Source organism: Styela clava, chromosome 13, assembly GCF_964204865.1.
Source record: "Styela clava chromosome 13, kaStyClav1.hap1.2, whole genome shotgun sequence".
Taxonomy (NCBI): Eukaryota; Metazoa; Chordata; class Ascidiacea; order Stolidobranchia; family Styelidae; genus Styela; species Styela clava.
Genome location: NC_135262.1, coordinates 5,535,447 through 5,549,247, shown reverse-complemented (window position 1 = coordinate 5,549,247; position 13,801 = coordinate 5,535,447). Strand labels below are relative to the sequence as shown.

The 13,801-nt window shown below is 36.0% G+C and overlaps 1 protein-coding gene and 1 long non-coding RNA gene across 2 annotated transcripts in view; both read left to right on the top strand.

Annotated features, from left to right (window-relative positions):
- LOC144431367 (uncharacterized) overlaps window positions 1–8,725 on the top strand; it is a 48,821-nt gene extending 40,096 nt beyond the window's left edge. Inside the window, exons 5-19 of the mRNA XM_078119406.1 lie at window positions 1,825–1,992; window positions 2,363–2,621; window positions 3,202–3,397; window positions 3,510–3,637; window positions 4,419–4,481; window positions 4,759–4,839; window positions 5,102–5,182; window positions 5,907–6,032; window positions 6,309–6,380; window positions 6,845–6,907; window positions 7,009–7,089; window positions 7,578–7,646; window positions 8,181–8,234; window positions 8,433–8,474; window positions 8,630–8,725. Coding sequence (XP_077975532.1) covers window positions 1,825–1,992; window positions 2,363–2,621; window positions 3,202–3,397; window positions 3,510–3,637; window positions 4,419–4,481; window positions 4,759–4,839; window positions 5,102–5,182; window positions 5,907–6,032; window positions 6,309–6,380; window positions 6,845–6,907; window positions 7,009–7,089; window positions 7,578–7,646; window positions 8,181–8,234; window positions 8,433–8,474; window positions 8,630–8,725 — 1,579 coding nt within the window. The remainder of the gene's footprint in view (window positions 1–1,824; window positions 1,993–2,362; window positions 2,622–3,201; window positions 3,398–3,509; window positions 3,638–4,418; window positions 4,482–4,758; window positions 4,840–5,101; window positions 5,183–5,906; window positions 6,033–6,308; window positions 6,381–6,844; window positions 6,908–7,008; window positions 7,090–7,577; window positions 7,647–8,180; window positions 8,235–8,432; window positions 8,475–8,629) is intronic.
- Window positions 8,726–9,043: 318 nt separating this feature from the next.
- Window positions 9,044–9,570, top strand: LOC144431269 (uncharacterized). The gene is made up of 2 exons (XR_013479900.1): window positions 9,044–9,224; window positions 9,455–9,570. It is a non-coding gene; the product is annotated as an uncharacterized LOC144431269 (long non-coding RNA).
- The last annotated feature ends 4,231 nt before the right edge of the window (window positions 9,571–13,801 follow it).

The window sequence follows — 13,801 nt, the reverse complement described above, 5'->3', positions numbered from 1 at the left end:
GTTCCCCGCCCTACCGGGAGACTGGGCCCCGCGTAACTCGTTCCATATATATAATTCCGCAATAAGTATGACCGGCTCTGTAAATCGCCTTATTAATCGATTCAAGTACATTCGCGACGGAGGTGTACGGTTTTGTTACTGTTTTTTTTAAATTAAAGTTAGACTTTGAGTTAATCATAGATCATACTTGGAAATAGCGATGCTTATGTTTAAGCATCTTAGATTAAAAGAAATGGAGAGTTCTGTCCACTAGTTAAGTTGGCATACATCGCCTCACCTATGTTGGAAGAAACTGTATCGAACCGAGAATCATGTCAAACCCCAGCAGTTTCCAACCTCTATGAGCTCGTGTATGTATCTAAAAATGAAGGCAGGATATTTATTTCTGGACTAAATTTGATCTCTTGTTTCCAGCAGCAGGATGAAGCTTCATCTTATTTGACTGCAGTACAATGCATATATGCGTTTGCATCATGGTTTGGTCGGGGAGTAAGGAAGACGAACAAAATCTTGGTGAGATGTTTGATATTTCTTAATTTTTTTTTAAATAAATTGATTACAATGGCTTCCATTAGACAAGAAATATGACTTCAACCTTAATATGATTTCAATATAAGCCCTACCCTTAATAAGACGTAGTCGAAAATGCAAAAATTTTTTTTTGACCTAGTCCCAGTCGATAGCAAGAAATCTCTCCTACACGGTTTGAATGATTGATAAACTATGTTATGCAGTTATTTTGAATAAAAACGTGTTATTTATAAGCAAATAGATATAGGTTTTCATATTTTGTATATATATTTGAAAATCTCGTAATTCTCTGCTATGTAATTTTGTTTTTGATAACTGAAAATTTAGAACATCCCCCGAAAATAAGACCTAGTGTTATTTTTCGGGAAAAAATTGAAATAAGATCCCGTTTTATTGTCGGGAGAAACACGGTATAGTATAAGATTACGTATTTGATCCTTGAATGCTGTTAATCCCAGACCCGTTATCTAATCCATTATGCAAAAATTTCCACGGATTTGTGTTTCCCGGAATACGATATTTTTCTACCTAATTGACTTCCTGTATACAGCTTTTTAGCGTTAAAGGGTAACTTTCAAAAATCCATTTCTTTTGCTAGACATTCTCTCACTGCTGTAAAACTTCGACTGAAAACGGCGGTAACGAAGAAAGCTCCAGAGTTCATAGTGATGGAAAGGTAAACACGTTATTTTATTATAATATTATTTGAAATAATATTGAAATCTTAGGATTTCTGCGACTAAATGTAGTCCATATCATTTTTATCTTAATATTGACACGAGGATTCTCATTCTACTTTCTGTTCATTCTACCTTATTAAATAACGTTCATATATTTCTTCAAAGACTTCTTCAGAGTCTGCAAATCAGGACGATATTGGATCTCTGATGGTCGAGGATCATCATTATGGAAACGGGTAACGTAAACCTTACTGCTTGGCTAGCTAGTGAATGAGAGAGAAAGTTTATTTAAGAATATATCAATGGGATCCCGAAAGTGAAAATACCATAATACAAAGCTTTAGGTTCTTATTCAATGTTGGATAGCCTCGAGTCACCCCATCTAAATGGAATGGCACGGGGGCCTCATCAAATAACCGCCAGTGAGACTGACCGAGACTGGCTTCTTCGATATCGGACGCGACTCGATACTCGTATGGTAAAAACTTCAACCCAGCATTGTCAAAATTATTCTTTGAAATCACGATTGGTAGTTGTAATTATTTTGAGATATTTACCACATCAGCAATAAATGGATCCGTAGAAGAGAATAATTGAAAGTTATTATTTGCAGAAATAAATCGAATTCGAGTTCCCAACTGGACCCGAAAAAGACATCTGACAAGATTAGTACAATTAATGATAAAGAAACACTTTCTTATATCGATCATGAGCGATACAATGACGGAAAACGTGGCAACACTCTCCCACCTCTTGGAATTCCTGGCACTAAATCGCCAAGGTTATATAAGTTTCTTTAAACCAGATCCGTCACGAGTCTGTTTTGACATTTTCATACATTAGCTATGCAGATAGAATTTCGACCAAAATGTATTTCTTTTTTTCTGACTTCATCGATTTTTGCTTCTAAATAACCTTACTTTTTTTTCACCATGTATTCGCAAAAATAATTGAGCTTCAAGTATTTTTCACTCATTAGTTAGAGGCATGCAAAAATGTCTATTGTACGCAAAAATATCATTTTGAGTTTAAAGATTTATTTGTATATATATTCATCCCGTCATCAGTCGTATCATATGTAATTCCGTCGTATATTATTTGATAAATGTAGGCTCTTGTAGTAAGGTTAAAAACACTCAATATTTCGCCAGGAACGTCGCCAGCGGAGGAAACGGAGAAATTTCGAAAGTTCATTCTAACGCTGATTCGCAGAAGGGAAGTCTTACCAAAGACAAAGTTGTCAAAGAACTTTCAGATTCGAAAAGTTCGAAAGATCAAGATCATGATGCGACATCAATGTCTCTTCCACCTGTATTGACTGGAATATTGCCGCAGTCTGGTGACAAGTCTGTCGATATGGGAAAAAACGTTCCTTGTCAAAGAATGAGCAAAGAAATAGACGACAACAGGGTACGTCGAAGATACTAAATCCCTGAAATTGTTGCCTAAACAGACCACGAATAACCTGAGAATTATTTATTCCGTTAAAATTGCTAAGAAAGACTACTTTTATTCTATTAGCATTTCTGACTGAAAACTACGAAAATGCAAAGGTTTATTTTGGTGACATGTAGTCGGAGTTTGGAATGTTTTCATAGCGGTAATAGAAGTCAAAATTTTCTACAGATACTCGAAAAAAAAATTTACGTTGACAAATCGTTGCTAACACTATCAAAGAAGGCTTTCATATGCCAAAGTTTTTAATCAAAATTTGATTTCCTCTGGTGTCCACAGCTGGAGAAGGAGTCCAAAATCGGAGTAAAAATTTCTTTAACTAGGAGGCGTCAATTTTCCCTGATTCCACAGCCTTGGTTGTCCCTCGGTTATGACGATTCTAATAACCATTTTTGTAATCATTCTCAACTCTATAGATCTATACTTCAACCTGCTGCTTGGGTATATAGCCTTGTTCAGGGCATTGGTTTAAAACAACAATAAAAATTTCATTTGGAAAGTGAATTATTTATCTCATTCACTGCTAATTTTGCAGATAAAATTCATGGAACAATTAGATGATCAGAAGAAATCATTGATTCGTGGTTTGGAATCAATTGCTTCGGCAAAATTATGGTTCAAAAAATGTTTGGATTTTGTAAACGAAAAACAGTCTCAAATGAATTTGAACATAAATGAAGATTCTGCTTTGTCGGGAAGATCAACATCATCTGAAAATATTTGCAATAAAGGTAAGATGAAATTCTAAATCTTTTTTTTATATGCGATATTATATGTAGTCACAGCAAGCAAGTTCATTTAATATATAAGATAATTGTCTTAATTTGCGTTAAAATACTGCAGTTTCTCAATCGGGAGACTCGTTGAGCAACTTCAAAATTGACAACATGGCGGAAACAGAACAACAATTACAATCACTCATCAACACAGCTAAAAGATTGGAACAATTTGTAGCATCCTCAAAAATATGGGTAAGTCATGTGTATTAGCTATAATTACAACTTTATGACATTGTTCTACGTTCTACGTCTAACAACAGTGTATCAGTTAAATGAGATTTTGCTCACAGTATGTATGGATCCTACTACGATCTTGCCAACGACCGAGTCATCTACACCTACCTACAGAAGCTACAGAATTTGTTAAAATGCTAAACGTTAAAATATGGTTGTTGTAGGTTACTTTCATACTCGTTGAAAAAGAGACACAATACAATTAATTTCACTTCGTAATATTGCCACTTCCATTAGGACGTTCTAATACGATTTCAGGGTCAACCCAAGAGTCTTTTATTAACCTAACTTTGCATTATTACGAAGAGATGTGACTTGGCATTTTTCGTAGCAAATACCATGCTCATTCAGTTTTACCATCCTATCACATATCGGTGGCAGCTTATCTAGGGCGTTGCTCGGAGAGTGTAATGAAGCATGTCATAACATTTTTTTGCAGACAATGGGGAAAGCAGATGACCTCAAACCCAAGGTATCGAAAAATAAATTTTGATATAATGTCAATCAAATATTGTTTTGAATATAAGACACTGAAGTCACAATTCTTTCAAACTCATCGGAGTCGTATTTGATATCTCGCGAGGAACTTAATATCTTTCACGCAGTTAAAAACATTGAATCACATTTTAAACAAAATTTTCATTTGTCCACTTTAAGTGAAGAGCCCTGTATAAAACACACAGCCTGGCTAACAATCAAACCTCAAATATTGGAATGCATGTTGAACTTTATTTTTCAGAAACTTGATCAGAAATCAACTCAGACTAACAATCATACAGTTGGCAAACAAAAAGTTGAGAAGGTAGGTGTGAGTATATTTTTCTTCTAAAAATGTGATTTTCATTTTTTTTATCGCCAAATTATGTGAATGTGACTTGTAAAAGCTAAAGCTAAGAAGTGGGATCTCTTTCCAAAAATTAGAAGCATAGAATGCTATAGAATCATGAAAATTAATACATCGGTTTAAATAATAATGTAACGACTCTATGAATCAGTCTATTGTCACATTCGAATCCGCCAGAATTTGCGCACGCGGTAAAATTTGGTTCCTAACACACATGACTACATTTTACTTGTAGGTAATTGACGAAAGTGCTCGTTTGGTAACTGTACCTGGAAATATCGAAGCTGCAAGTACTCTGCCTACTAGCAATGCAAATGTAAGATGTTTTAATCGATGTCAATTCATATTTATACGAGGGGATGACGCCGACAAACTATGAAACTGGGTGCCGCAGTCCGCAGTAATTCCAATTTGCTTCAGGGATTGACACTTTGGTATATCATTGCCTGCAACGTATAAAATAATATTACTTTAACGCGACACTATCATTGTATTCCATATTGATCTAATAATAGATTATTGAATAACTGATTATCATCAAATCTGTATTTAACTAATCAATCATATTTTGCTTTCAGGTAGCAGAGAACAAATCTCCTTTACAAGCTACGTCTCCAATTGGCGATGCTTTCAATACTGAGCTTACCAGCGATGCAAACGTACGATTTTTCTCTGTTTTCAGAATGCTAAATTCGAGGATGATTAGTAACAATAGAAAAAGCCATAAATGCAATATTAAATCTGTTTCTTTGTTACGAAACGACATAAATACATGCTTATTATAAGGAATGGCACTGTCAATATTTGTAAAATTTAGCAAAATGATGGGCACATCCGTAGTATCTGAACCAAGATGGCTGACACCGGAACGTAGTAGGATTAGCCCAGTGACTCCCGTAGTATTTGTACCTGAAATTATGGCCTAACCCCAACCTGGTACACATACTACGTTCCGGTGTCCGCCATCTTGGTTCACATACTAGGGAAGTACCAAATGATCGAAGGTAATCTAACAATTGTGAATAAAGTGCACACTATTTTGCCAAAGTTTCCGTCGTCGAAATTTAGTTATTTTGGAGATCGAAGTTAATTTTTTCAACTTGACGTCAGAAGTCGCAGTCATTTTAAAACCACGAATCGAGTATTTGAGGCAGAGTCTGCGTTTGAAATGGTTCGCATTCGATTGTCCAATAACGTTTTATTTTTGAAGTCAAATCCCGAGTGACAAATTATGTGTTAATATATTAGAGTGAACATATAAAATGCAACTCGTATTAGAAAATAGTGTAACTTGCTTTTCCGTTTTGATTATTTTGTCAAGCCTCGCGGGATAGTTTTCTAGCTCAAATTATTGCTATTTATTTTTAAAAATATGTTTTCCAGGTATCTCAGACGACCGAGGTAAAACTACCGGAAAATGATCAAGTTACTTATGCAATAACTAAAAGAAGAGCATACGATCCTTTTTACGATGAACCGATATGCAAAGTGCGCCCACAATACACAATGGTATTCAGTGTTTTGAATTTTTGTTTCTTGTTTGACGGTCATGATAAGTAGACATTCGTACGAACGTTGCGTTAGGCGCAATTTTAACAGCATTTAACTCAATAGAAACAATATTGCGAATGGAAATTAGTAAGATCAGACGTTCATTGACTAAAAGTAAGGAATATTCATGATACGACAATTCCAAAATTAAACACAGGAGAATTACCTGGTTATTCTTCACTATAACTTAAGCATAGCTGAGTTTAGAATACTTGTGATTGTAATTTCACACAGGGAAAGAAAAATGAAGTCAACGAAGCAGAATTTTCTTCCCATGGCAACTCGCGTTCTTTACCCAACAACAAGGTATTAAATAACGATGAATCCTATTCTATGGTCCGAGCCAAAATGCAAAACCTTTGAGACTTACCGCAACGTTTAAAATTCTTTTATTGCTGGTAAATGTAGACCGTATAGATTATAGGAAGTTGGTATAGACCCCAGTATGTAACCTATGATGATATATTTATTCAAGGCGCTCCAGAAGTATGTGTCCCATTAGGAAACTAATTTTGTTCGCCTACTTCACAATAAGTTGTGTAGAGGAACTGAAACCTATGGGCAGGGGGTATAATCACTTGGCTAACACAGACAGTCCCCGAACTCGTAATAGAACTAAAATAAGTAAAAATCGGAATAAAATTATGACCTAACACAAACCTGGTACCCACTCTACGGGAGTACCGGTACGGTAGTAAAATAAACTAGATCCAGTGGATTATTGCACGGTATACTTAAATCCTTACGCAAAACCATACCCTTATTTTCAGAACATCAAAGACAACATCAAGGGGGAAATGTCGTTCAAGGAAATCTCACAAGCGGAAAAAGAGGTAAAATTGTACAAGCATTCAATAATATACCCTTACCATCTCACTATCGATTAATTTTTATTTATTTGATCTCAATAATCTTTACAATAAATTGCTTTCAGGTAACAGAGGACAAATCTCCTTTGCCATCGGCTTCTCCAATTGGCGATACTTCCAATGCTGTGCTCACCTGCACTACAAATGTAAGATTTTATTTTTCGTATCCGGAATGCTGAACCCATTAAAGAGAGAGTGATCGAGTAATAACAATAGAACAAAGCCGTAATTTATACGTTATGTCTGTTACGGATAGAGATGCATCTGCAACAATATGTATAAACGTGCCGTCAATATCGATTGGTGAAATAGTACAAAATTGCCTTTGCGTTCTTATACTTGTGACTAAGCCCTGTTGGCAGTGATAGCATTTAAAACTAGTCCAAATTTACGATCAGACACCCCATCTCACTGAGAACATAAAGTGTGGCAGCTCCAACATAGCTTTCTAATTGTATTTTGCCTGCTTTTGCATTTCCCGGCATTCAATTTTCTGCATTATTTATTTTCGTGATTCCATACTATAAGTATCCGTGACAGATATTAGAATTTTAAACGTGCTTGAATTGCACGCCACATGTTTTGCATGATCAGGATTTCCTATAGTACGAGTATTGCATTTTGATTATAATAGGAATCTCACGATGAGAAAGTAGAAGAGAAGAAAATTAACGCCACTCGTCAAGATGATGAGAAGTCAAAGGTGAGATGTTTGAGTTTTATAAAGAAAATCGACGGGGAAAGTGATCGATTGAATAAAATTTACTCTTACTTTCTTAAAATGCTCACATAAGCATATTATTTGTGTTAGTGTGTAACAAGGCCCTCAAATCACTTAGACTAGTTATTACTTATCGATCTTAAGATCGGTAAGTATGTTGATAGGTATTTGTCTGTTTGTTTGTCTGTTAGATACACGCGATATCTCACGAAAGCGAGGTTGAATTTGCTTCAAATTATGCATGTGCATTCATGATAGTTCGGAACAGAAGCCTATTGATTTTCGATGAATTATGTCGTATAATTAGCGAGTTATTATTTAATTAGTGATGGGACACACGGTGTCCCTATGGAGTAAAAGCGCTGTTTTTGGGGATCCCCTAACCTCCGATCGATAAGTCTTCGGTCTCCGTCCGATATTCTCGTTTTGGTCCCGCAGAAACCCAACAGATAGCACAGATAAACATTTACATTTTTTTAAATGCTCACATAAACATATTTTTATTGTTGTTTTCAGTCCAATGAGGAAAGTCAAAAACTGGGCGATAAAGATGGCGAAGATGATTACGAAGTGAATATTGAATTAATATTTTCAAAAAAACTAAAATAAAATATAAAATAAGGTAGGATGTGGGATACCCAGGCGAATCGTTACTTTTGCTTTCCCCAAAACAGAAATACTTGTCAGAGACAATCAAGTTATAAAATTTTTTATATTATATAAATTTAAATTATGAAATATTTATAACTATACTTTTTGTCAATCCAGGATGATTTTGACAGTGATACTGACGAATCAAGTAAATCGTCTGTAAGTTTATATTCGTTTGTTTCATTCCAAATAAATTTCTAGCAATTCTCTGATATTGTCAGTGTAATGTAATTCAGTGTAATAATGTCAGTGTAATTCAATGCAGAGTATTACTATTAATAATACTCGACAAAAACATTATTTACCATTTCCAGAATGAATTGCCAAGCGATGATGAACTCTCACCAAGTTCAGAGGTATGTTTCAATTTATATTTGTTATTTGAAACTATTTGTACAGCAGAATTGTGACTGCATATACTGCGGTCGTGAATTGCGACACATATGTTTATCATGTCAAGAATTATAAGGGAGGTGAATGGCTGAAATTTTTGGAAATAAAATATAATATCAGATATATATTGGAAGTTGAACCGGCGAATTAACTGATAGTTTAAAACTGCTTAGCGATGGTTTAATGCTATGTTTGGACGAGACACCAAAAAGCCCCTCAAACGCGGAATTCAATACTGTAAACTCTGTCGCGTCACGGCGATTTAACATCTTTAGATCTTTCGTAATAAATTAATAACGACAATTGTTAACAAATATATTTTTTTTAAGGATGTTGAAATCACAAAGATGGCGAAATATACCAAAACAACCAATGCTGTTCCTGGAAAGTCCTGTCTTGCTCTTGTACCTTCCAGTGGTCGAAACAACGAGGAGAAAAAGACAGTCAGTTTCAGGGAGGCTCTAGAAGACGTTCGTTACTATAAAATAGACGATTGCCCTTCTAAAGCAGGGAAAGGTAAGATATATTTTTTACGCGTATCCACACCTATTAAAAAATTTGTTAACGTAATACAATTAAATATTATTGATACAATTTTTTTCTGCTCACTTTCCGGTTTAATACAGTCGTAATGTTCGATTTACGTCAGATTAAACAGCCGTTGTGATGTAATAGTAGAAATACAGTTATCAACGGTATTTTATAATAAATAATCCACTTTTACATCAAATTCTCTTTTTATTTAGGTTATTTCATGAGTCCTTTCCATTTGCAAGAACTATAACAAAGAAAACATAGACGAGGATTTGGAATGCAGTTTAAATTTATGGCTTATTCCTTTATAAAGAAAGAATTAAGGGAAAATCATATTAATAGTTTTGTGCTATTCAGTAAAATTGATAAAAAGAAACAATATATTTTTTTATTGAATTTATCGATTTTGAAATAAAATATCTATTCAGCAGAAAGTTTTTTCATTTTTAAACAGGACTGTCAAGCTCTGGCCAATATTTATGATGGAATAAGGACGAAAAATGTTGTTTATTTGACTTTATTACTGTTGCGCGCAACCTCCCATTTCATATAGGTTGCATCAAATTATGTTTTTTATGACAGATTTGAAGTTACGGTGAAAAGCTATTCAAACATTTATTGACTGAAGTTTTTTAACAGTATCACTGGTAAAATGCGTCAGTAAATGTTTGAAGTACCAGAATTATTACATTAAACATGGAAGTCTCACGAAGAAGCTACAAGCACCACAAAAAATTAGCTTTTTTTCGAGGGACTTCTGTATACGCAATGGATCTTACCAACTCCGAACTCAACAACTACCACAAGAAAAGCATTTACAAGCTCCTTAAACACTGAGGCGCCAAAATTCGACTACGGAAATTTTCTGTGGTGTCTCCTTTCTCGTGATGCCCCAAGCACATGCTTATTTTGCATAATGGTTGATCCCAGCCCTGGATACAATTTACTTCTCGCCTTATTGGCTAAAATAGACCAATTTTTGTTGTTGTGAAAAATGAACGACATTCTGATGGATTTTTATTTACCTTTGGTTGACCGGATCCGTTCGAGTCCGAGGGGTCCAACAATTCTGTCACTCAGTCATTTTTTCACCAAACTGAAATTACACTTGATGCGAACAAAAACAGGAAACACACTAAAAGATGGCGTTTAACGGTGAAGGGACCCGTTCAAAGTTCGCAGGAAATTTAGGTCTATAGTTCTGGGCAGATAGAGAGGCTGATAAAGTGTAAAACCTATTCCTAAATGACCATCCGAACTAGAGTCTTATCGGCTTTCGGAATACGTATGAGAAATTGACTTTCCAGTGGGGCTGGGATCCCAAAAATTAGCGATCCATAAATTTCCATTTTTCTAGTCCCGATCATGAAAAAACATTTAGACCAGGAATTTCAATAAGGTATTTTTGATTCCATTTTTGACTCACCAACGTTTTTGTAGTTGAGAGAATGTTTTACATATGATTTGCTTTATTTTAAAGGTTTTATCACTGGAGAAAGGAATATCCCACGATTTACACCAAGATACGATTTTAAAGGCCAGTATTCGTCCAGTAGTTTTAAGCAGCGCACGCGAAAGGTCCAAGCAGGCATTGATGCACGTAGTTTAAAACCAACGCAGCCCGTGACTTGTCGAAGTAATTACCCCAAAGGGTTGTCAAGCGTGACGTTGATAAAAAATCTGCTGACCAACGAATCTTCGTCAGTAGCTGTGGCGCAAGGAAAGCGTAGAGGTGCGGTAATGCGGCGGTGGTAGAAGCAATGCAGGAGAGGGAAGTTAGAAAAAGATAAGGTTGATTGATAAAAAGGAGAGGAAAGTAAGACAAAGTAAATAGAACGGGAAAAAAAGAGAATAAGGCACGGAGTGTTAATGAAGGGGTGGTGGAAGGAATGCATGAAGTCAGTGGTGCCGGATAAAAAAGAAGTGAGTGGTGGCGAATAAAAAGGATTGGAAGGAAAGACTGAGACAGAGTACATGAAAAAGTTCGAACCCCCTAGAAAGCACAGAATGAAGGAAATTGTCAGAAGGAGACAAACATAATAGATAAAAAAAAGAGTGCACGGAGTGTTGTAATGCAGATGTGAGATAGAAAGAGAAGTTTCGGATAAAAGAAACAAAGAGTGGTACATAAAAACAGAGAGTGGCGGAGGAAATACAAGTGAGTGGTGGCGGATAAAAAGAGGAAACTAAGTAGCTATGAAAAAATGGGGGCCTTATGTTGTTTGTGCCTACCACAACCTCGCTAGCCGCGAGCAACTTTACCACCCCAACGATTGCCGAGCCCTACCTCCTCGATCACAACTTAACAACTGTTGTCGCAAAATTTCTGTATTCCCACGAATGACGGAAAAATAATCATAGCGAGTTCGATCCCAACATATCATCGAAAATAATCAAATGGACGTCAGGAAAAAAAAAAACTTGTCTTGTATGATGATCCGACTATAAAATGTCCAGGCGACACTCACATTTTGTGCGTGCTATGGAATCTAAAAATGAAAAAAAGCGAAACATCCAGCTTTTTAAACTAGTCAGTGAATCCTGCTTGATATTTCCAACCCAAGTTAGGAAGCATCCGAAGTTATTCCATTCGACGGTAATTTAGTTCCAATTCATGAGAGTCGGTTGGTGGGTTTAAATCTACAATTTACCACACAAGTAGCCGAGATATTCGTCTTGGCGTCGGTTTGTCGGTTTTATTTCCTTATTTACAGTCTATGAAACATGAATTACACCCTTCCCAAATGAAGGTGGTATGTTCCGATGTAATGCAATAGATTGGCCGGGCACGCACCGAAAGTAACACCGCTTACAAATCGGTTCGAAACGAATAGACTTCTTGATTGTATTATGACGTCATGAGTGACGGATGACATGGCGTAATCTGAGAATTTCCCCCAAATTTCGTATTACATACGTTTCGTGAATATGAACGAGATATCTTTGCTGCTCGGTCAATTAGATTTTGAGCCATTATGACGTAACAAAGAAGATGTTTTACTGAATTGAATACCATTTTGCGCGAAATATCATTTGAGTTTAGCGTATTAAGATTTGTTCTATATGCGCTGATTTGACTATCAAAGATGCCTATTAGGCAAAATAAAGTCGGCTTCACGACGGACCATGACGGCGAGGGACACAGGGTATCATGTGGCCGTAAGCGACGAGGCAGAAGATTTCGGAAATCTTCTCACCAGGTAAGTCACTCATTGAGATTTGTTATTGAGATTTATCGCCATATAACTTCATAATCAAGTGTTGATTCAATTTTGTTTGGACTCTGTGAAACCACCTTAGAAAATCCAGTTTTATATTTAAGACCTATGAATAATCCTATATTCATGGTCCTATATGTTACTAAAAATATAAATATGAGATGGTATCATCGCACTTGAGTCCTGAATACCTAATTGGCCCATCGCTATAGCACAGGGGAATGCGGAATACGGCTACCGCTTCTTCAGGAATAAAAACAGGTTTAGGATTTAACGCAGCGATAAAGTCAAAAAATATTATGTATTTTTACCTATGTGAACATAAGATTAAGATTATAGCCTATGTATGATAATGGAAAACCTGATTGTTGACACAAGGGTCACACTAAATGGCTTGGCGGGCCGGCCTCCGGGACTCCTGTTGCACACCCCTACTACAGCAGACCTCATGCTCTTGAGGCAGCATGCACTTCAAATATTCAAATAACTCTTCGATATAAGAGGGGAGGGAAAAACTGTTTAGTAACCCTTAATTAACATGACCATGTCGGAAAAAGTTCTAAATGGTCAACGGAAGAAGCTATTGTGTAGGTATAGTAAAATAGAGTAGGAATATAGTCGCCTTTATGACATAGTTCAATCTACTGCATTTGCGATATTTTTCGTTTCAATATGTCGGGAATTATAATAATATTTTTACAGAAATGAAAATTTTGAAAATGAAAGTCCGCATATGCAACAAACGGAAATAGTGGTATAATATGTTGATTGTTTAAATGTTTATTATCTATATCTCCACCCATACTGGGAGTCTGGGCCCCGCGTAACTCGTTCCATATAGTTCCGCAATAGGTATGACCGGCTCTGTAAATCGCCTTGATCGATTTAAGTACATTTGCGACGGAGGTGTACGGACTTGTTACTGTTTTTATTATTATTTCAAGTTAGACTTTGAGTCAATCATAGGCCATACTCGAAAATAGCGATGCATATGTGAGCATCACAGATAAAAAAAAATCGGAGATTTCTGTCATCTAGTTGAGTTGGCATACATCGTCTCACCTATGTTGGACGAAAGTGTATCGAACCGGTAATCACGTCAAACCCCGGCAGTTTCCAGCCTTTATGAGCTCCTGTATGTATCTAAAAATGAAGGCAGGATAATTATTTCTGGACTAAATTTGATCTCTTGTTCCCAGCAGCAGAATGAAGCTTCATCTTATTTGACTGCAGTACAATGCATATATGCGTTTGCATCATGGTTTGGTCGGGGAGTAAGGAAGACGAACAAAATCTTGGTGAGACGTTTGATATTTCATAATTTTTTTCAGATAAATTGAT